Source organism: Ammodytes marinus, assembly GCF_949987685.1.
Source record: "Ammodytes marinus genome assembly, chromosome: 12".
In the NCBI taxonomy this organism is placed as follows: domain Eukaryota; kingdom Metazoa; phylum Chordata; class Actinopteri; order Uranoscopiformes; family Ammodytidae; genus Ammodytes; species Ammodytes marinus.
The window spans coordinates 17,416,713-17,439,943 of record NC_137216.1 but is presented as its reverse complement, the minus strand read 5'-3'; the positions used below and the strand labels follow the sequence as shown (position 1 = coordinate 17,439,943).

Genomic DNA, 23,231 nt, shown 5'->3' with positions numbered 1-23,231 from the left:
ACAACACAGCAAACAGCACAGTAATGGTTTGGAAATGACCAAAGGAACCATGTATCATCATAAAACATATTTGAATAACATAGGATGATTCTTCAAATGCTTCAAATAGGACAGATATAACACAAGTAAATAACCAGTGATGTTTATGTGATGAGTAAGTCCTTGGTGACTCAACCTGAGTCCGACCCTTACTGAGTACTGAGCCTTGGGATTTATTGAACATTTTGGGGCTCTTTAAACCCACCAGGATTCCCATTGAACCTGAACCTAAGTGAAGTCAGTCTCGCTATCTAGGCAGAGCTCTAATGTTTTCCCCGCTGAGTATAAGGAGGATGAGATCCTCAGTCATACCACCCTACCCTTCCTATTAAGATCAAAATCTTCTCTCAGGCCCTCGGGTGTCAACAAAGGGAGATGCAGTAAATGATATGCAAATTGAAAAAAAAAAAAAAAAAAAAAAAAAAAGCTCCACAAATCAACTCGCCAGCCCTGTATTTCCGACACTTTACATCTTTAAAAAGAAAAATTCCTGCATTTGGGGTGAAATTCAAAGTGAGGTCTAGCTCTGCCTCTATGGGGATGTGTGTGGTGATTCCAGCACTCAGACAGCACAAAGCCCCTCTAACTACAGGCAGCTCGCTGTAGGAGAACTCGTGAAGGAGAGACTCTTAGGTTTCAAAAGGGATTTGTCTCTGGATCCTTCTTAGACAATAGACATAATGCTCAAAAATAGGTTGATGTTTCCAAGTCAGGTTAACAGCACTGAGAAGCACGTTCCGTACGAGATGAAGGGGGCTCCTGAAAGTAAATGTGGAGCGAGGCTGAAACGATAACAGTGATGTGAATATTTAATTGACAGAAATGAACTGAACAAGCATCTCCTAGTAAGAGCTTTAAAAAAAAAATTCTTCCGTTTATATCATTATAACTTGAATAGGATTTAACTTGTGACTGCTAGACAAACACATGCTTAAAATAAATGAGAAGTTATCTCAGGTTGTCTTTGTTTTAACAATGTAATGGATTGAAGAATCAACCAATTAAATATTCAGAAGCTAAGTGGATTATAGAAAGTAATCATGTATTGCAGCACAGACATAGTTTAGATCTTAAACATCCGACTTAACAATAAAACTGTGAATGGATGTGTGTTTCCTTGTGACTCTGCAGAATGTTTTTTATAACCAAAACCTCCCCGCCCTGTGAACAGCATTAAGACGTTATGTTAATTGTTTGTGATACATGTATTGTCATTAATTTAATTTAATTGACGCAACATCTGAATAATTTCATAGCAGTGTGTGAGGTGAATAATGTATTTGAGATCCCCCCTCAAAAAAGACTGTGGACAAAAAACTAAAACAAAAAAACACCATATTGATAAGAGAGATTAGAGGAGTAGAAAAAAGTTTGATAAAATTCACATGTCTGGAGCCCCTTTTCTTTCAAGAAAGTATAATCAAGCAGCCTGGCTTTCTAAAATCTAAGGCAAAATGGAGAAGTTGTGTTGGTTTTCTACACAGAGAATGGCCTAATGCTCATGAAAAACTCCCTGACCACTTTGAATTGATAGTTGAGGGCATCATCCCCAGTACAGCTCACTCATTCTACCCTGCTTCTACTTGCTCCACATACCACAGCACATCCAACACTAAGGATGGCCTTTGGAGTGTCTGTCTGCCTGTCTGCTTCTGTCTGTCTTACCGGTTGACATGGTTGTAAGGCTCAGCTCTGACTGACGAGACGCCCGCTAGAAAGGATGTGAGGGAGGTGCGGTCGCGTACTCTTCCTCGGGGATGGAATCCACGGTTGACAGTAATTTGTAGTACTCGTCTTCACCGTCCAGCACTTTGATTTGACTGTGATGGGGAAAGAAGAACAAGACAGAGGTGAGAAGTAACCGCGTTATACGGAAATAGGCCACAGATGTGTAAAAAACTAGACATGTAGAATAAAGACAATATGTGCACACGCAGCGATGAGGCGTTTTCTTAAACACACTGATCTGAAGCAGGCTGTCATTTTACAGTGCAAATACGAGTCAGACCTTCAACAATTAAATTAGCATGCTGACAAAGCCTCGATACGTAACCTCCCCCCCCCCTCTCTAGGCTAATGACGTAGAGCAACTGGCTCACATAAAAGCCCCGTTATTTTCGGCTCTCCATTTACATTATAAGAAAACAACTCCATTTCTGGATTCTCCTATTCCACAAAGGGCCTGCTCTGTTTAGAGCTGCTGTAAGTAGGAAAGCAGTTATTTACCCAAGTTTTCTCGGCTTCCTCTTGCTCCCCTGGTAATCCAGAGTTCTCTGAGGAAAGGGCCAAGAGCACACAGTCAAAAGATGAGCAGAGAGTCATTAATTTTTAATTCAAAGTGATTTTGTGTTGAATGCGAGCAGATGCTGATAATATCAGAAGTCACAGCATAATTTTTTCTGATCAAAGGGCTCAAGTGAGTCTGATGAAGCATGCATCTTGCTCAGCTTTGATAAACCACATCAATTATTCACCGTGAAGGCAGACATCCTGACATGAAAGCAACAGATAAAGAGCATAAGCACATGTTCAAGACAAGAGGCAGAGAAGCGTGGGGGTGGGGCTCCAGGGTCTGGCACAGGTAGGTTTAATTGTATTATCATGTGGAACCAAAGTCAGACAAAGGCCTTTATCGGCACTTTGAACTCACATTTAGCTGGTTGTAGTACAGACTGTCTTCAGGGCTGTTGAGCAGCTTGGGCTGCTGGCCCCGCCGGCGAGGAGTTCTCTGCTGCAGCTTCATCACTGGACCTGCAACAGAGGAAAAATTAGGGCAGTGATCCAACCCAGCAAAAACAACAACAACAACAAGCACCAATATGATAGCCTACTAACTGATGGCAGCGGCAAAAGCAGGAGTAAACAGACTCTGCCCACCGGCTTTGTCAAATCTGCACCCTCGTGTGACAAAATTGGCAGAAACCTTTTAAAATTGACTTTGGTTTAGGTTTAAGATTATGTAACTTCATCGATTAGCTGACTCAATAACAGCTTAACGTTACATAAACCCGCACATGTGAACCACATCTAATTACATCACTCCACTCAGGTGCACTGTGCACAGAAGACTACAGCTAAATTTGACAAGTAGTTACAATGGAAGAGGCAGAAACAGCAGAAGTGTATGTAGTACCAGTTACAATAAAGGCATGACAGCTGTCACCATCTGGGAAAATGATGTACCATGATTTAAGTGTATTTCTAGGACATAAGGCTAGACAATCTCTATTATTAAGAAGCAGCAAGTAGAAAGGCACTACAAGCGTTTGCTAAAAAGTCATCAACATTAAGAAAAATGTCATTTGTTTTTCAGCCAACTCATAGGAGTGATAATTATATATTTGTGTAAATGTATAATCATAAAGTATGTAGTTTAGTTTAGTTTAGTTTTATTTGTGCAAATAAACAAGATTAAAAAATGGCAAGAAGATGCGCATAGACATCCATAAATGCACGGGTGGGACAAACACCGACATAGTGTCAAGACAATGCAAAGTTAAACAATGTTTTGCTGAATAATACTTGGACTGGTTCTACATTTTCTAGATTTCTGTGTCTAAAATGTTTGATTTCACCATGGAATTGTATAGAATTTGATTTGTGGTGATTTTGATTAAATAACCCTATAAAGGAAAATGTCAATTATTAGTTGGGCCATTACAAAGTACATTTATACGATGAATACTTAATCAGAGACCTGATGAAGATCTTAAATGCTACTGACTCTGCAGATTTGCTTACTTACTTTTTATTCAACCAAATAACAGCAAGTGTGAACCATGAGTAATCTGTTAAACAGAATAAGAAGAAAATTGCAAATTCAGATTGCCATCCATTGAATGACTGCTTCTCTATTCACTGCTGCTGCTTCTCTTTCAGCAGATGACCAAACCTTTGGCAGCGTTATATTGTTTTCCTTGACTGTTTAAAAGTGCATAGGACTACTGACGGAAAGGGAAAATGTGAAATGTTATTGATGAATTACTAAACATAACCAGCTTTGTGATCATAACCTGATTATTCAAACATATTTCTAACATTCTTTTACCAGTGCACACGAAAAAGGATTTCAAAATTGATAGGTTACAAAAGTGTGTTTTAAAGCCGAGGCACCTTTACAAGGCAGCATCTATATTTAATGTCAGATAACGTTTCATCTTCTTTGCCTACGTTTCGGGTGAGACAGGACATTTCTTCATCATCTCTTGCTACCTCGGCTTCTCTACCTTGACTAAAGCTGCATTTGCTTTTTCCCATCTTAACACTACTTTGTACTCACTTTGAACAGACCTCATCACATCTCAATCCTTTACATCAAAGAGCAAGCCCCCTTACCCCTTACTCCCCATCCCCCATCTTTCCTCGGCTTTAGATGTTATTCAAACCAGCACGGTTTTACTAAAGTCATATTTTGTAAATGCCCAGAAAGTTCATGTCAGTTTCGAGATATTAGCTAACTTTTACCGTGAATCTTATCTATCTGTGCCTCATAGGTGCCAAATGTACACTGGAACCTTGTCACCTCAGAGTATTTGAGGGTATTTGGATGGATGACATGTTCCAAGGAAAATAACTGAAAAACAGCTGGGTGCATGTCTTGAAAAAACGAGCTTGGTTTGGCTGCGTCAAAAGCTCTTCGGTTTATATATTGCATTGAGATCAATTGTACAACAATGCTAGTTGACTTCGTAAAAGTGTTTACTCGGAAATGCTGGTGAAAAGATGATAAACCTGCATAAATATGTGTTTGCACCTTATAGTTTAGTCAAACAATGTCTGTATGTAGGACATTGTTCTGCTAATGATGCTGAAATGGATTTGATAAGAAAATGTTTTATTCCCCTGGAGTTGCATCAAAGCATTCAATCACACATAATGAATCTTGAAGTCCTTGAACAAAGTTGAAAAATCCCATTGTAAAATAGATTGCATATGTTTGAGAAGAAATGGCTAATCCAGTCCCACTGCAGCTAAATGAAAATATCTGCTGTAGGTAACCATTCTGTTTTTTAAATTGAAATCAGGATTGGAGAGAGAATAGCTATCAAACCGCTAGTTCCGCAATCTTAATCCTAACAAAATGTGTCTTTAAAACTTTAGGAAGTGGAAGTTAGCCTGCAGACTGTTGATTTTACCGTCTGCAATGAAAACTGTGGCGGGTACATTTACTCAGCTGCAGCAGCTACTAAACATTAATTCAGTGAGTTGGACAAACAGCAAACAAGAAGGTTTGGCTGTTGCCAGATTAGAGTGTCCTCTCTCAAAGTAAAAGTCTGTATTGTTTAGGTAAAGTTTACAGACACCAACTATTTTTGTGGAAGAAACATGACATTTTTAGCCAAACTTCTCACCAAAACATCTCCTGGTCAGGCGGTATGTCCAGTACTTTGGTCTAAATATGTTCATGGCATGAACACACTCATGGTCATAAGAGGATGAATCCTACTAACCAACGTCTGTGGTTGTTTTGACACAATTAAACATTCATGCCCCTGTAAGGATGAATTGTAATCACCTTGGTGATACTTGGACTTTTCATCCGCGCCACCATCAGGTCATTTTTTTTGTATCTGTTCCTACTAATGTAGATGCAAGATTTGATATTGTGGTTTGTATCATATTTAGTTTAATACTTGCATTTTAAAATCAAATTTGCAATCAATTATTAGTTTTCCTAATATCGCTCAGCTGCTGAACCTACCACTGCAGATCTAGAGCCCAAAACATGACACATGGGGGGGTTCAGCATTTATCCATTCTGATCTGCAGCGATTAGAACTTGTAGCAGATCAGAGGATGGGTCAGGCCTCCCATCTCTTTGCCTCTGTTTGGGAAATCACTGCCATTTGATCCAGGCCAGCCCCAGAGGAATGCTGCTCCTGCAGATATATTACAGGCAGGGAGGCTGCCAAACTAACTTCTGGCATGAGAGCGAGGTTTGGACATGGGCAGCCAGGGCTGGGAAGGGGTCAGACAGTGGCTCACACAAGGGGTTTGCTAAATGATCGCGGGTAATGTGTGCTGTTTGGGGTGGGGAGAAATAATGGCCGACTGGGAATATAGAGCCAGCGCGCTTCATACAATATTGATTACTCCGTATCAAAAGAAAGCCAAGCAGAGTTTGCTCTTCATGGTGTGAGAGACTTGAACATTGTACATGTTTGCTTCTTGAGATAAAACGGGCTGGAGTTCTTTTTGAGATAGGTATTTCTTTATTTTTTTCAAAGAGCCGCAGATGACTCGCATTACATCTCTAAATACCACTTTGAAATCCCTTGAAAATCTGAACGCTTCTCAGAAACAACATAAAAGAGCAGCTAAAAGGGATTTCTTCAGTGGAATAAATTAAAGATGTATTGATTTACTTCCCAAATCACGTGCTGCAATCACCTGACTTCTGCCGGACCACAGAGAACCACTTGGGCTTTGTTTATTCAGATGCAGGGAGCAGAGGCACCAAAAGGCATGGATTATAAGGAAAAATCATCAGCAGGGGCCTTTGATGTCTAAATGAGGCATATGCAACCCAGACCCCTCTCTTTACCTCACAGCCGCCTCTATACACACACACACACACACACACACACACACACACACACACACACACACCCGCACACACACACACAAACATACACATGCATTCGTGCTCAATAACACAGACGTTAATCCTCAGTTGCAAAACAAAGACTCCAAAACAGAGATGTGTAGCCGAAGAGGATTTCCAGAACTTTTCATGGCTCCTGAGATTTATTACCGCCCTCGTCATTTCAGACATCATACTTAAATAGCCACTCATGTGCTTTAAATTATGAGACAAACTGGTCGAGTCGTGCAGATGATGCCGAAAAAGAGTAGTTCCTGCATCTGTTTTCACTAATGTGAGTGGAGGATGTTGTTACTTACAAGCAATTTTTCACACTGAAATCAATCATTTCCCCTGACAGCAGATTTGGAACTTTTGACTCCTGGAGAAATGTTTGTGTGGAGGAAAAAAAATCTCTGAACTTTGTGGAAGCCAATCATTTGTCAGACACATAATACCTGTCATTTATAACTGTGACGTAGCAGGACGGGTAAAAAGCAAATACATGAATGCCAAGAAAAGCAGTCCAAAAAAAACATTTAATATGCAAATAAAAGGCATTAAGCTTTTTCTCTTCTGATCAGTAGCATCCCTAGAAATTCTATTAGATAAAATACAGGTTCATTGAACTATATCAAAACATATAATGTGGACAACAATAATAAACTGGTAAGGTTTTGGTGTTGAAAAACTTTGATTAACTACATCAAACGAGTCCAACCATATGTGCAAAAATGACAGAGGAACTTTGGGAAGTATCATTTTTCCACCTTTGGGTTTTACGTCTGGGGAGATTATTCTGCTGGAATTGTGATGATGACTAGTTTGGAAGTACATCCTGTTAACTACTCCCACTGACATTAAGAGGATTACGTAGGTAGCGTCAGACAGAGGCGACTCCTTCCGTTAAGTTGAGTCTTTTCCTATCCCATCCTATCCTTTGCAAATCTCTGCTGCCGCTATACGCCGAGCCTGTAATTTGCCTTAAACTGAAGGCATCCGGTTGAGACGCTGCGATGTGTGGAGAGAGACACACGTATCAATCAGAAAGAGGGCTGAGGAAGACAGCGAGAGGGGTGGGACTGTATTTGTCTAGAGAACATGGAAGAGGGTGGATCATTTGTCTGGCAGATGCATGTTGATATTGAGATGCTGCTGCTGCTTCTGCTGCTGTGGTGGTGGTTGTGGTTGTAAGGGTTTTGTGGCTTGTGGAGCAGCACCTGGTGGCATGCTAAACCTCGTGGGAGGACATGTGGGGAAGACGTTTAGTTGAGTAGCTAAAGGGAAGGGAGCGGGGCAGAGAGGAAAGTGAGATGTACTGGTGAGTGTGTGGGTTTGACCTCAGTGCGGGTAAGAAAAGAGTACACATTTTCAATGAGCTCTCCCAGGCGGCTACAGCTATAAAGTGTGGAGAGAGCTCGGGGCGACAAAAGAAAATCAATCCTTATTGACTACACCATGTTAAGCAACCGAGGAGACATAACTATAACCAATAAGTTGATGTGAACTTTTCTTAGCACCTATTTTATTCTTCTTTTTCCTCTTTTTTCATCCCTTCAAACGACCAGGTTAACTGTCTTCCACGGCGGCACGGAGGTAATTGGGTCTGTTTTGTTGCTCCACTTTATCACTGTCTCTCTCTTGACATGTGTGTTTACCACAACTATAATCTTCAAAAAGCCTGTTAACATAAGTAGCTCAGCTTTCATAAACCATAAAGTCAGCTCTGACTGATCCTCGGCACCATCCTGTTTACCACGCTGTGGAGCATAAGCAGCACTCTGATCATATCTACCGCTTGCTAGCAAAAGGCATTCTTTCGGGCGCACGCCTCAGTGACTCATTTCCAAACATGTTGTATTAATATTCAGGCTCGGAAGACAGGTGACGAGAGAGGTGACATTGTCTTGAGTGTGCGGCTTACATGGCTGCACTGTGTGTGTGTGTGTGTGTGTGTGTGTGTTTCAGCGTCAAAAACATGGGAAATCAAAGGTTGGTTCAGCAGACATCTGAGAGTGCCTGGAGTATGAATTGCCTTAACACTCTCTTCCCACCATAACATGCAACACTGGGGGTATTTGGCTATTTAGAGTAGTTTCTAAGCCTGGTGGTGTCGGATACACAAATGATCTCCCTCCCCTGGCCTGCTTTGTTTCATGCATGAAAGAGAAAACTGGAGCACTGAGCACATCACTTTGCAACGCTAGGCTTTGTTAAATCACTTAGAAAAAAGGGCCCAACGTCCGTCAAACACATTGAGAGGTTCCAGGTCATGCCCCTGTGTTTCGGGCAATAATGGGAGCAGCGTGCAGAGTGTGAGCGAGCGTCTGGAGGGGTGGGGTAATTCAATTTCCATGGCTAATTTTTGGTTTTTCTCCATTGGTGTCCTGAAACAGCGCAGGGGTCGAGCACAAACACCCCCGCCCCCCCGGGAGAGAAACGGTGTGCGATCACCAGGGGCGACAGCAGGATGAGACACAGGAAGGAGGTCTGGTCTCCAAACATCTGGCAGGGCAAGGCTTCCACCACTCGCTCAACCTCGGGATGAAAAAAAAAAGAAAAAGAAAAAAAGGGCCCTCAGATCTGCGGGGATCAAAGTGTACCCTTAGTGCCTGAGCCACCGTGGCCTCCCTCTACATATTCAAATGGGGTTTCCTGAAAGAAGTCGGGAGCCACCAGCAGACCTGGGAACATAAACGAGGCAGGAAAAGGGGCCGACCACTGAATACCTGAAAATCTGTGTGCTCTCCAATTCAGAATACGACAAAAGCGAACAGCATTATCTTTTTTTTTGGTCAGGAAATTTAAATAGAAATAACTGAACTTTCAGTTATGGAACACTCTTCATGTGACCAAAGCTATATTAGTCAGTATAGAGATCCCTGAAATTGACATAACACAAAAAGGAAGTCTGACAGTGTTTGATGTGTTGCAATAAATTATTCAAATGAGCTTTCACAAAAAGAATGTAGGTTGATTTAAGTTAGTGGTTCTCAACCTGGGGATCCCCAAGATAAGTTATTACTGCATAAATTAAATCGTAACAAGTCATTTTGGCTTTTAACTTGAGTCCATTAACTCATTTGTCCTTAAAACAAGTGAAAAAACTTGTTATTGATATTTTCGAACAAAAAATTCAACAATAATTCTTTAATTCCAGACTGAAATTCCACCAGGCTGGAGACTTTTAGCTATGACCATAGGGGTACAATAGAAAACATGAGAATTAGGTTTACTTTCCCTGAGTTTTTGTTATATGTCTTTTTACTGTTAAAACCAGATACTGTCCCCTCTTGCTTTTAAAAACAAAATCCAACTAAACAACCTGAGCAGCTCATGACTCATTTCCACACTGAATGATTTAGTGCGTTATGTGACAGAAAACAAAGGAGAACATTGTGCAACATTTCACAGTTCATGTTGTTACAATGAAGCCATTTCAATTCTGTGTATTTGAACTAGTTTTAAATTGAAAGGCGTCCTAAGTGCAAGGGAATGTGACTTTATACATCAATACAAACTTCCTCATCTTACGCAGCTCGGCTTCAAACTACAAGAAATCAATTCAGCTGTTATTCCAAGACTCTTTGTTTGAAAGCTCCAGTGACACAGACAGGACAAAACACACATTTGAGCAAAATGCCCTCATGCTGGCTTTCACTTTAACGTTTCCCTCTGTGATCACTCTTACATTATAAATTCATCAAACACTGGCTCCCTTCAGTGGCGGTGATGCCTGGGAGCGGGGGTCACCTGTATGCAGCATTAGCGAATTAGCCGCTATCTAACCCAGACCTGCTGTGGCGTGCTGACACTAATCCGGGGACCGCTGGAGAGCCCTGTCTGTGTTACATTATCATGTCTAATCCCCGTAATCTCTCTGCCACGCCGCTAAACGCTATTTCACCTCCGTCTCCTTACCTCATACACTCTTCTAATAATATTAATGAAGGGCCGGGCCCCCATTACCCAGGCTACCTCAGTGGTGACGGCCGTAATCACAGGCCCCCTGTGCAGTCACCCACTCAGCCTTCCAGGCAGCAGGAATTAATGTAATTCACCGCCTGGGGCCAAAAAGCAAACCAAACATATGTTCAACAAATCAGGGTTTGTGTGTTTTCTTGTCACCGTTACTGTGCAGGTCTATTACAGTCATTGATGGGATCCTTAGTGAAGGGCCTCGCCGTGCGGAAGAATGAAAGCTTTGAAGTGCTCATGCCACTTCCAAAAGCCCCACCACCCCACTTGCCGTGAGACGTTTATGACGAGCTGACCCGGGTTATTAAAATACCACAGGAATGATCACCCATAGTGCTCCTCTCTTCTTCGCTGTCAACAGAGAATGGCAGCAGGGGATTGGCTGGGATGAAAGGTTGAAAGAGGCCCCCGTATTAAAAATGGCACTTTATCCATTAAAGCGGGATTTCTGCTGTCTCTTTGTGTAATTACCTGCACCCGCCAGCTCCGTGCTCGGGCTTACCTTGTTTACACTGCGTGTCTCGCAGCCTGGCTGTCTCCCGGCAAGGCTTCGTCACACTGTCTTCTGCTCTGCCTTTGTCTCTCTTGACGTCTTTCACTTGTCTGTCGAGGCTGTCGAGGCCAACCTTGAAAGAGGAGGCGTAAACACACCCAGAAGAGCAATGTCAATGAAAGCATACACACAGGTTAAAGCAAGCCCTGTAATGTGTTGTTTGTTTAGTTTTTTTCAATTTAGTCATGTAGATGCTGTGTTCATTTATTTACAATTTGGCACTCATATAACTCAAACCCACTAATGTGCTTTGCAATGTTAATCAAATGCTAATGCAATTGCATATCCCCCTTTACTAGCCCTACCTCCTAGCAAACACCAGCACACTGACTTAATTGTGGGGGTAAAAAAAACAGCTCATACAGACTTCCTCTCATATTTAATTTTATCTTTGAATAAAAGAGCTATAGGAAAGTATTAATCTGCTTAACATTTCTAAGTACATCCTCCAAAGGATTTTGCTTTTTTAATCTTACATATGCTCAGCAGAGTTACTGGCAAAAACTGTACATTTTCCTCATTTCATCCTTTCAACATCAAATGGTGAGCAGCAAAAATTGGATCAGACTTCAAAGACTGTGATGTGCTCCAAGTCACGGAGTGGCTCTTCTATTTCACATATTGAATCCGAGCAGGATATCAAAGTGCTACCAAAGAACCTCAGGTCTTTACTAAAAAAGGGGTCTAACATCTGTAGAAAGAGGAGCGCAAAGACAAATCACCTCGGGGAAGAGCGAGCATTTATTCTCAGCCGTGAATTTCCAGCCTTTTGATTCTCTGCTTGCCGTACCACCCTGTCTTCTCCGCTGAGATGGAGGTTGGAGCAACTCTTTTGTCTCAAGGACTCAAAAAAAAATGTTTTTCCCAAAGAATAATCTGGGTTAAAGCTGCTTTTGTAGAGGAGCAGCATTTTACATACACGTCTAAAGTCAGGCTTAAGGAAAAAGGCTCATTGACATTCTGTTACTTACATTTCCTCTATGTATGTGATCTGCATGTGCGTCATTGCTCTGTGTGCCTTTAGACCTGTGAAAGTAAGAAGCATTTTTTTTTGTGAAATGAACACAAACTGTCACAGGACAACGCACAAGTAGTACGTATCTGGTTACTGCATAGTAATACAGAGTTGAGGATGGTTTGTATTTGTCTCAACGTTTAATTGTAAATAAAAGCGGCCTTTTATGATAATGCAATTTGCAGAGAGCGAGTCAGAGATATGTTTCTGTGTAGGATCACTCACTGTTGCATTATTTAAAAGGAACAAACACCAACACCTGCAAACACAATGCTGCGTGCCAGGCGCAGTCATGCTTTGGAGCCTCTAAAAACAAAATCGCATCCAGTTTGGACTCGGTGATGCAATTTGAGGCTCTGCTGTTTTGGACGCAAACAAACCAAATTTGTGCGTGGCGGAGAGAGAGGAGGGTTATCAAAAGGGAAAAGAACAGCATGTAGGTGAGAGCATAGATCTTACAGGAGGAAAATGGGCCAGATCATGTCAAAATAAATCTATATGGAGAGATTCCAACGCTGATTAAACAGAATTGTTAAGTGGCGAGTTTGAAGTCTTTCTCACCAAGGAATATGATTGTAAACACGGAGAGAGAAAATCCCAGATGAGGATTTCGCTCGGTTTCGGAGTATACAACAAGCACAACATTTTCAGATGTGTAAATCCAGTATTTTGGAGTTTGAGTCTGGGGGGAGAGATGTGTTAGGGTTGACCAGAAGTCACCCAAGATTTCTTTAATGCGTGTGATGGGTTAAAGATAAGCAATGCAACTTTACGGTCACCAGTTTTCTTAGTATCGCAATTTTCTTGTGTTCTTTGTTTTATTTTAGAGCTTGTGCACAACATATTCTCATAACATCCAAATCCAAACAGGAATACTTTACCCCTTATTGTGTAATCTTAACATCAGGGAATCTGTAATAACTCATGTCTGGGAGTTCAGAGAGAAGCTGAGAACCCGCCATCAACACCACGTGTGCTGCTGTTCAGTCGGTGGCTGCAGCTCTCCTGCTTTAGCACATACTTTCTTAATGACTGGCCTGCCCATATGCTGAATAAACACAAAGTCTTCAGCTCGTACATCTGGACACCAGCGCAGCGCCCAACCCCATTTGTGGTCAGACAAGTGTGCTATCTTAGTGGAAAGATATTTATTACGTTTATAAAACTGAGAGAGGTGGTGCTCGGGGAGGAGCTCTCTTCTCTGCTTTAAAACAACAGCACACCACAGGGCCAGAGGAGCCTGTCCAGCAGTGCCTTCTCAGTATGAGTGACAGGCATGTGAGACCCCTCGCTCTAGATGAAGCCGTGTCTAATGGCGGTCTCCATTTTAAGGTCACACTGTCTGACTGCTGTTGGCAGAAACAATAAAGAAATCACAAAAAATCAAGCGGCAGGAAAATATTCATTCAATGAGAGCAGACCCTGAAGGACGAGAGGATGTCAAGGCTCACCCCATGTGTTCCTCCTTGGTGGTCTCTACTCCAGCCTCGGGGTGACATCTGTCCCTCTGGGATCCATGCTCCCGACGCACCTGATGGCCCCTGTAAGCTGCAAAGAATATTTCAATCAGACATGCTCCCACCATGGTCAGAAAACCATTTTTTATCCAGAAAACATACACACTTACTGAGAGAGCATTGGGTCGATTACCTAGTGCAATTGTTGTAGTTAACACAATTTATCAAAGCAAACTCCCGCATTTGCTCAGAGGGATGTGAGATTTAGCATCCGCATAAGGAGTGTGGTGCAGCAGAGGGAAAACTCTATGTGATCATTGAGACGTATGCCGGGCTCAGATGGACGGCAAAACGAGCCCGCTGACTAACTCCATCGACGGAGCTTTTGTGTTTTTTTTGTAAAATGATATGCGTAGGAAAAAGAAAGCTCAAGTACAATGTCGGAGCCATGCTTCTATTTTGCATGGTCTAATCTGATCGATGCCGAGCATGTCCCCCGGGCCCCGCTGAGATCTGAGAAGCCACCAGGGCTCATGCATTTGAAAGGCATCTGTTTATTTTCAGAATGCAAATGCAGCCCACCTCAAAGGCTATAAGCTGCGGAGAACACACAATGTGAATGTGCTGGAGTGCTCTGCCGGGGGGCTGAGGCCCCACTTATGTCAGGTTCAGGCCCCCCCCCCCCCTTCTCTCCAGCCCACCCCTCCTCCCCCAAATGAACCCCGGCGGCCACACACAAACACACTTCTCTAAAGAGACGGCGGTGACAGAAAAGGCTTTTCCTCACACCAAAAAGCATGTTTACCCATTCCGCAGCGTTATTTACAAGGGTTTTAATGGAGGACATTTACACAAGGTGTGCAGGCGACTGAGATGCTCCATGTGCCAGATGAGGGCAGCCCCTCAGGAGAGCCGGGGGAAACAATGCCAAATCTCCTCCCCCTGCCCTCCTCTCCCCTGCCCCTTTTGGCACCCTCCCTTGTCCTCCAGTGAGAGGGAGGGAGGGAGGGGGGGCCGGGAAGGTTAATGTGCCCACTTTGATCTTCGTCAAGGCACACTGAGTAAGAATTAATTTACATTTCAGATGAAAAGGTTGACAGTATAAAAAGGCATCTTGTTTCTGGTATGTGAGAGCGGTGTAATAGGCCAGGAATTTGAGAGAGGAAGTCGTGAGGAAACAGAAGGGATAAGCCCCTCTCTTGCCTTTACTGGGAAAGAGATGAAAGGGAAAAAAGGATCTCAGTATGCACTGTTCTTCTGAAACATGGGGACCAAATGCTGCCCAAACTTTCAAAAGCTTTTTTCTTTATGCATTATTAATTAATTATTACTGTTTCGCGGGCCACTCGTTGAGATCAAAAAGGTGGTTCACAAAGATGTAAGGTTTTTCAGGCCTTTATCCTCTTGTCCCCCCCACCGGACACGGGGACTACATGAGAAATCCCAGCGGTCTGCACTTGAATATATGAAGAACTTCAGAAGAGGAAGATGTAAACATTTCTTTACCTGACTGAATGCGTGTAGCGGCATGGTCCCGCTCTTTTTTGATTTGCTTGAGGTTCTGCCGGGCAACAAAGCCCCTCAAGGCTATAGAAAGAGAAAGAGACAGTTTGTGTGTGTGTGTGTGTGTGTGTGTGTGTGTGTGTGTGTGTGTGTGTGTGTGTGTGTGTGTGTGTGTGTGTGTGTGTGTGTGTGTGTGTGTGTGTGTGTGTGTGTGTGTGTGTGTGTGTGTACGCAGGAGATTGCTGACCTGCCTCTGTGAAACAAAGTAGACTCCACATACTACACAAGATCCCACTTCAAAACACTGCTAAACCAGGTGGCGGAGGGATGGATCCCTTTGAACTCTCTGAGGTCTTATTGTCTGCTCTGAAGCATTGCTCTTAACCCTCGTGGGTCAAGCTGTGGTTATCAAACTCATCTCTTTTATGAAGACTAGCCAGCACATAATAGACTAAAGGTCATTAAGAAAACCAGCGGGTCACATTCACATCAAATTTGCACCTGTTCTGATCACTATGCACTTAAATAATACATGATTTTCAGGTGTATTCGCATATTTTTTTTAACTTAAGTTAGAATAATTCCATTTCTCTGTCTACTGTTTAACTTAACAGACCGGTGTATACCTGACTGGATGATGACGGCTCCGTGGTTTCTCCTGTCCTTCACTCTTCGGTAACGTCGGGCGGCCAGCCAGCCTTTGGTGTAAGCTTGTATCACCACCACCAGCGCTATCAACTCCCTCAGCAGCAAGTTCAGCTGCTCCACATGGTGGTACCTGAGAAAAACCTGACACGTGGATTAGCCCGGGTTAGAAAATCACGGTGTCACAGTCGAGATCGCTGTCCTGCCGTTTACAGAATGCACAGTTTGGACTGTTTCTCTATACATCATTTTGTTTGCTAAGTTATAGTCCTTGTACGTGGGATGCTGTAGGGCTGTGTGTAAATATTGCATTACCTTTGTTGTCCCCAGTACCCAGTTTTCCAGTTTGGCCTGCTTGAGTATGGCAATAGCATTCTCCTTGCTGGTCTCAGGCATCTGGTGAGCTCGAAACGCAAGGTAGTAATATCTATGAGATGGGAGGCAAAGGGGAAAACCAATAATATGTTGATCTGTGCACTTCAAGAGCAAAATGGAGTTGTATAGGGTATATGTTGTAATCAATATTAATTGATCAGATGAGATGATGTAATTATGAAAGATTTTCCATAGACGTCAGCACTGTTAAGGGATTAGGGGAAATTTGATATTTTGGAAAATGCACTTTTTTTTTTAAACAGACATGGAGCGTTGTAAAAGGTTGTTCACCAGAAATGATATCCAGGACCTTCCAGGATCCAAACCTGGGTGGACAACCTGGTCAACTAGCTGCTGGAAAGCTACAGCGGGCCGATAGAGCAAATCAGAACCACTGTTTAAGCGAATGGGGGTGGGCTAATAGGGAATTTTTTAAACTTATAGATATCATTATGAAACTTTGCAAGTTGATTACTGAAATTAAAACAACAACTTTTTGTATTACAGTATTTTCCAAAAAGTTTGAATAAATATGAAAAATCATCAATATCTTACTAATGATGCGTACATTTGCATATCTGCAAAGCCCCAACATCTAGATGTTGGACAAAAGCAGAGTCAATTTGTTTTTAAATTTTGAAAACAAAACAAGTGTCCAACTGCCTGAAGCTTTTACTAATCACAGTTCAAATTTGATCAATAACCCATAGAAAATAAATTTTTGACACAGTTTTTCCAAGGGAATGTCTAGCCGTTTCCTAAAATACCAGCTGGAGACTCCAAAAGGACACTTTTGGTCCATGGTACATGAAATGTAACTGTGTAAAAAAAATGGGTTATTGATCAAATTTGAACTGTGATTAGAAAAGGCTTCAGGCAGTTGGACACTTGTTTTGTTTTCAAAATTTAAAAACAAATTGACTTTGTTTTCTTCCAACATCTAGATTTTGGGGCTTTGCAGATATGCAAATGTACGCATCATTAGTAAGATATTGATGATTTTTCATATTTATTTAAACATTTTGGAAAATACTGTAATACAAAAAGTTGTTGTTTTAATGTCAGTATTCAACTGGCAAAGTTTCATAATGATATCTATAAGTTAAAAAAATTCCCCATTAGCCCATCCCCATTCACCCCCATTCACTTAAACAGTGGTTCTGATTTGCTATGTCGGCCCGCTGTAGCTTTCCAGCAGCTTGTTGACAAGGTTGTCCACCCAGGTTGTGATCGTGGAAGGTCCTAGATGTCATTTTTGGTGAACAACCTTTTACAACGCTCCATGTCCATAAAATCACTTTGCCCCCTGGGTATTATTTACTTTCTTGTCTGGACTTAAGATGTGCAGAGCAATACCACTGTCATGTCTGTCAGGTATTAGACTACAGTTAAAATCATGTTAGCTAGTTTAGTTTAATCTAAGATAATCTTACCTGGCAAATGTAACACAATCTGTCAACCAGCACTTTCATATAAACATGTGGTATCTCGTTTGCTTGAAAAGAAAAAACATATAGGAACCAAAGTTTAAAAAAAAAACGGTGGATGTGTCTATAGCTTCATATCTACAGAAACAACTTGAGAGGGGCATCAATCCTCTCATCAATAACAGTATTCATGTTCTTTTGAATTTGAATTGAACTGTCCTACAACTTCTGCATTTTGTTTGCGTAAACACTGGCATCCATTAGTTACATAACTGACAAACATGAAACTCCAATTTAACCCGTCATTGGTCAACTGTTCAGCTTTTGTCCTACTGAAGGCATCTCCACACAGCTGGAAAATCGCCTTTTTCTCAGAAAAAAACCCCAGAAAAAACATGAGCCTGACTGAGGCATGAGTCCTCAACAGAGGCCCTTTGTTGGAGCTCTTTTGAATGGATCTCGTCTCTTATTTCAGTTGGCCACAGAAAATGCCCATCAGGCCGGGCCTATCGGTGTTCATCAGCTCCACTGTGTGTTTATCGCCTCACATTGTTTAGATCCATCCACTGATCCTCTTGTTGTAGTTTACAAAAATACCAGCATAGGACAAAGTGGCTCTAACTGTTTGCTCAGGGACATGAAGGCTCCCAAACCACTGGTTCATCTCTTTGTGTTCTGGCCATGGTCAAAAAGAAGAACAACAAGACAGAGAAAAAACTTCTTTTGAACTCCCCTTCAGCCCCAGACTACAGCCTTTCATTCTAATTCCTGTTGATACCTGTTATTTCTTTGATGGTAAATACAAAGCACTGCTTGGCAACATCAGACGAGCCTTTGATATGAGAGCACAAATTTAAATCAGTTTTCACTAAAGGTGCAGTTTAGCAGTTCAGGTCTGTCTGTATAGGACTTCTGCCAGGCTCAGTTCGGATGATATGGATTCAATGGCAAGCTTCAAAAGTAGCCTGAGGTGGGTTTACACTGTCAGTCACACACAGAATCTGTGCACAGGTGTCGCAGAGAAAACTGTGAGATCGTCCCCCAGGTTTTTTGATGGTCTCCTGATAATCAAATTTTAATATTTGGACCAAAACTAGGATGTGCAAGAAAAGAAAGATGGTCATTCAAAGTTTTAGGTCACCAAAATCAAGCACCATTTCTGAAGATTCCCTAAAGACTAACCAGCCATCTCAAAGAATTTCCTTCCTACATGCCATAAGCCCCAGTTAATTAAAATTTGTATAATCTTTAAGTCTCCACATTAGAAGTGGCTGGAATATTTTTCAAAGGCAAAATGTATCAACCATAGGTTTTCTTGCCTTTACCCTGCACTTATATGTAGTAGTATGTGTATTCCTCCCTAAACATAGCTGTGGATGTGTAGGTATACACTTTACACATTTGGGGCTTGAATTTGAACAGAAGCGTGTAGCATCTATTAACAGTTGTCATATCATGTCCCATATTTTTTTTAACAAAAAACAACACCCTTATATAAAGTCCCCCTAATGAGGAAATCTTGTTTTAATTGTGTTCTAATGTAATACCAATGGGACGCAGGGACTTCATTTCAGCTTTTCCAGGTCATTGAGTTTAAGAACAAACTCTTTATGAATAGTCAAAGGAAGTCCATTAAAATGCATCACCCCCCGTAATCACAGTTCCTCCCTGTTTGAATTGTATCCCTATTTTTCCAGACTGGGGTTTCCTACCCACAGTTGAAAGAGCTGTAGGATTTAGCCTTGCACTATCACTAATGACAGCCAATTAGTCAGCCTCTTGCTCTGCTCAACTTGTACCCCTATCTAATTAAAGAACCTGTGTTTTTGTGTGATGCAGAACATGGCTCACTTGTTCAGCACTATCTCTGGGGTTGTGTCTGAGCTCAGCGTGTGTGTGTGTGTGTGTGTGTGTGTGTGTGTGTGTGTGCATGCTGCCTGTGTGTGCATGCTGCCTGTTTTGACGAAGCTCTCACCTTTTGACAAACTCTTCAAACATGATGCGGTGGGAGTAGCCCTGTCGGCGGATGTTCACCGTCTCCAGGATCCCTGTGTAGCGCAGCTGCACCAGCACCCTCTCCTTGCAGAAGCGCAGCGCCTGCCTGTCATCATTGGGTTTGATGCAGCGCACAAAGTGTGGCTGACCCACCACCATCTTAGACAGCAAGTCCATAAGGGAGTACTTCAGACACACAATGAGAAAACAATGAGCCGAGTGGCAGAAGACATGTTAACATATGAAGTTACATGATCAGTCTTGGTGGTGCCCGTTCAGTTATAAAGACTTTAATTTCATGAATACTACTTTTTCCAGACATTACTGATATAAAAGTGCATGCTGATTAGTATTTGAGTATTAATCAGTCCCACTCCCAACAGGATCCGGCAGAACTTTTTCATTCTCTCATCACAGTCATACTGTAAATAACTGAATCAGAAGAAATTGCAACACTTTCTTTGTGGGTTGTTTTCATTTACAATTCTACTAAAAATAAAAAATAAAATAATAAAAAAAAAGCTTTTTGCTTTGGGAGCAGCAGAACACATCAGCATATCATTAGTTTATCAACACATATTGTTAAGTTATTATGGTGAATGTGCAAACTATTTATTATTTATGTATCCACATTAACATTCATCAAGACTTTATGGCCACCTGTTAGTACAATATTTATTCTCTTTTTAGCTCTGTTTTAGTCTCCACCATCTACCAGTATTATGTTTATGGGTGGTAGGATGGCCTAGAGGAAAGGTGGCCGACCAGTAACCATGAGGTTGCAGGTTCGATCCCCGGCACAGGACAGGAGGGTGTTAGTTGTAAAACTAGTAGTGGCTGGAATTACTTGAGCAAGACACTTATCCACAAACTGCTCCAGTGGCGCTGTACTATAGCTGTCCCTGCGCTCTGACCCCCTCCGAAGTGTGGTAACTTGAGAGGGGATATGCGGAAAGACAGATTTCGATGTAACCATTGACTAATAACGTAACTTAAACTGTTACTGCTATTTGCCCTAAATGTAAACCCATCACATCTCCAGTGTGTTTCACATTAAGAGGTTTTGGTTACACCTACACGGAAATAGGAAGATACAGTCTGTCTCCTCATGCTGGTGGTTTCTTCTGGGTGACGCATCATCTCCATGGTGTCCACCTGAAAGCATACACGCACAACGAAGACACTGCATTGATAAAACAGGCTTGGACAGCACAGGAGCACCACAGCAAATGCACATTCAAATGAGTGCAGTTTATTTTCAACCTGATGTCCTCGTTGGGCTCTGTAGAGATAAAGGTATTATTACAGCAGGTCTTCTTCTTCTAAATGGGCCAATTGGGAATACACAGCTCTACTAACAGTCCCGTCTGTACAACACAGTCCCATAAACACTTAAAGCTAACAATCAAGAGAATAACTCTGCACTGCTGTGGGGCACGGGAAAAACTGAAGAGTGTTCTGAGTAATGAGACCAGCCGTCACCCAGCAGACAGTATTAACGAGGACACAATATAAGCTTTCTAATGGCCCCTCGCCGTTTGTGGCTTCATCAAAGTTAATGATGCAATAGATATTTTATGGTAAATCTACGTAGCAAAGTGCATATCTTAAAACTTTATTTCATCCTGGTACGGAGAAAGGAAGGTACGTCAAATGTTCTCCGGGGGCGGGAATTAAGATGCTTTGCCGCGTTTAAAAGGCAGATCAAATAGAAGTACAAACTTATCTCGGACTCACTCTTACTATTTTAACATAAGTCACGCCACTTTAATCTGGTCGTCCTGGCACAACTTTTTTGTAAAGCGTCAGTTTTTTTCTACTTTCCCCCAACTGTGATTGAGAACATGATGGCATACATATTACATCAATCACATCGAGTTGTTATCACGAAGCCGTTTCTTGTTCAAGAATAACTGAATAGGCGCTTAGTTCAAGTTCGACAAAGTAGGACAGTTGTTTTTCCACAGTTACTCATTCCCACATGAAGTATTTCTTGAATCTAAAAAGATCACATCACGTTTACATTAATACCACTGAATTCTGTCGCTGTGTTAGAGAGAGAATTTAATTTTTTTACTTTTTCCAAAGCCAGACTGTGATTGATGTCATAAAAACGAAGCTGCGCTCAATTCAGAGTTAGTAAACATAGTTAAAACTTTTCAATTTGGATTACAATGATTTATCCAGTGAATTATGTTTTTTCAAAGACTATTTCCCATTTGGAACTGTGTCTGATTAAGATATTCAGATTTAGAAACTGGCATTATGTCTAACAGAAATCTTACCTTCAATAGGTATTTGGGAGACTTTGAGTGCGGCACGTAACGGCGAATGACATGGAAATAAAGAAAGGGAGAAGTCGACAGACAGGAAGTAAAGAAGGAGTTTCCCATTCCAAACCATAACTTGAAGACTTCAGTTTGTATCTTTTATATTCGTCTTATAGACATTATGAGTTGACTAAATACTTCCCCCTTAAATAAAGTAAGACAGTGAAATGAAACCGTTGGAGTCCAGAAGAGAGAAAGTTAGAAAGCTCCTGCTATTAGGAAACATGTTTGGATAAGAGTGTTGTGGTGTTCAAATCAACATCAGTACATGCATAAACACGATATTTACGCAAACATTTTCAGTGTTGCTAAATTATCATGGCCTCTTGCTGAGGTATGCTGATGCAGTTATTTGAACTGATGTTGTGAGGGCCTTACATGTTTTTTTTACAATACCTTATTGCCCATTAACAACTTAACAACAGCAAGTCTGAAAGACTACTTTTATGCCGTAGACACCGAATACCAGATGGCGAGGCTGCATCACCACAAGCAAGACAGCAAACATAACAGGGTAGTCAATTAATATGGCTATGCTTCACGGCACAAGTTTTTACTGGGTTTCTTATGGTGCAATGCCTCTGAGCAACTACTAAAAGCAAAAAACATCATGCTCTCAGGCTTAGGTGTGATGATTTGTGCTACAAGAAGCCCATAGTCTCACCTTGCTGCGTCCTGAGTTGAGCTGCGGTGGCAGAGATCTGGAGGCTGCCGTGATCCGTGCTCTAGACGTAGCCAGGTTTCCTGTTCAAAACCAAACCATAGACATAGCCATAAGTAGCTTATAGAATGTTTGAACAGGTGTGTGAAATAAAAGGGGAAAAAAATGATAATTTAGGGCAAACTATCAAACACAGAGGCATGGTAAACACATTGAGAGGGGGGGGGGATTCTTTTGTCAACGTTGAAGACAAAAAAGTGAGAGGATACAGCGCTCGGTTAACGGTAGTGTTTACGCACAGCATAAAAGACAGCTCAGAAAGGAGCCGGAATCCAAGCTGAATCCCACAGACTCAGGAGTGCAGCTGCGTGCACAGCAGTCCAACAGCCCCACACACAGCGGAGAGGATATGAACATAGCATATGCAAGACAGTCTGAACATTTCAAAGTTTTCTGCACAAGATGTCCAAATGTTTTCTCTGGCTATATCTTCAGAGGCTAAACTGTGATTAATAGCAGTGAAAGAAGCCTTTGAAGCAGGATTGGTGACATCAAAGTCCTAATCCATGGGTGGCAGGATTTTTATAATGAGTGGGAAGTATCTTAACACATTTCAAAGGGTTTACCCCATGAATAAACAATAGCTGCACAGATGTGCCACACACACCTT

General features: G+C 41.8%; 1 protein-coding gene across 1 annotated transcript in view; it reads right to left on the bottom strand.

Moving 5' to 3' along the window:
• Window positions 1-1,725: 1,725 nt before the first annotated feature.
• The window catches only part of myo3b (myosin IIIB), a gene marked incomplete at its 3' end in the record, with an annotated part of 49,188 nt that continues 27,682 nt past the window's right edge, over window positions 1,726-23,231 (bottom strand). Inside the window, 14 exon segments of the mRNA XM_080038468.1 lie at window positions 1,726-1,767; window positions 1,769-1,859; window positions 2,266-2,312; window positions 2,690-2,790; window positions 11,103-11,226; window positions 13,508-13,517; window positions 13,620-13,716; window positions 15,132-15,212; window positions 15,755-15,917; window positions 16,089-16,200; window positions 19,551-19,756; window positions 20,648-20,725; window positions 21,856-21,876; window positions 22,565-22,644. Of these exon segments, the coding sequence (XP_079894594.1) occupies window positions 1,726-1,767; window positions 1,769-1,859; window positions 2,266-2,312; window positions 2,690-2,790; window positions 11,103-11,226; window positions 13,508-13,517; window positions 13,620-13,716; window positions 15,132-15,212; window positions 15,755-15,917; window positions 16,089-16,200; window positions 19,551-19,756; window positions 20,648-20,725; window positions 21,856-21,876; window positions 22,565-22,644 (1,253 nt within the window).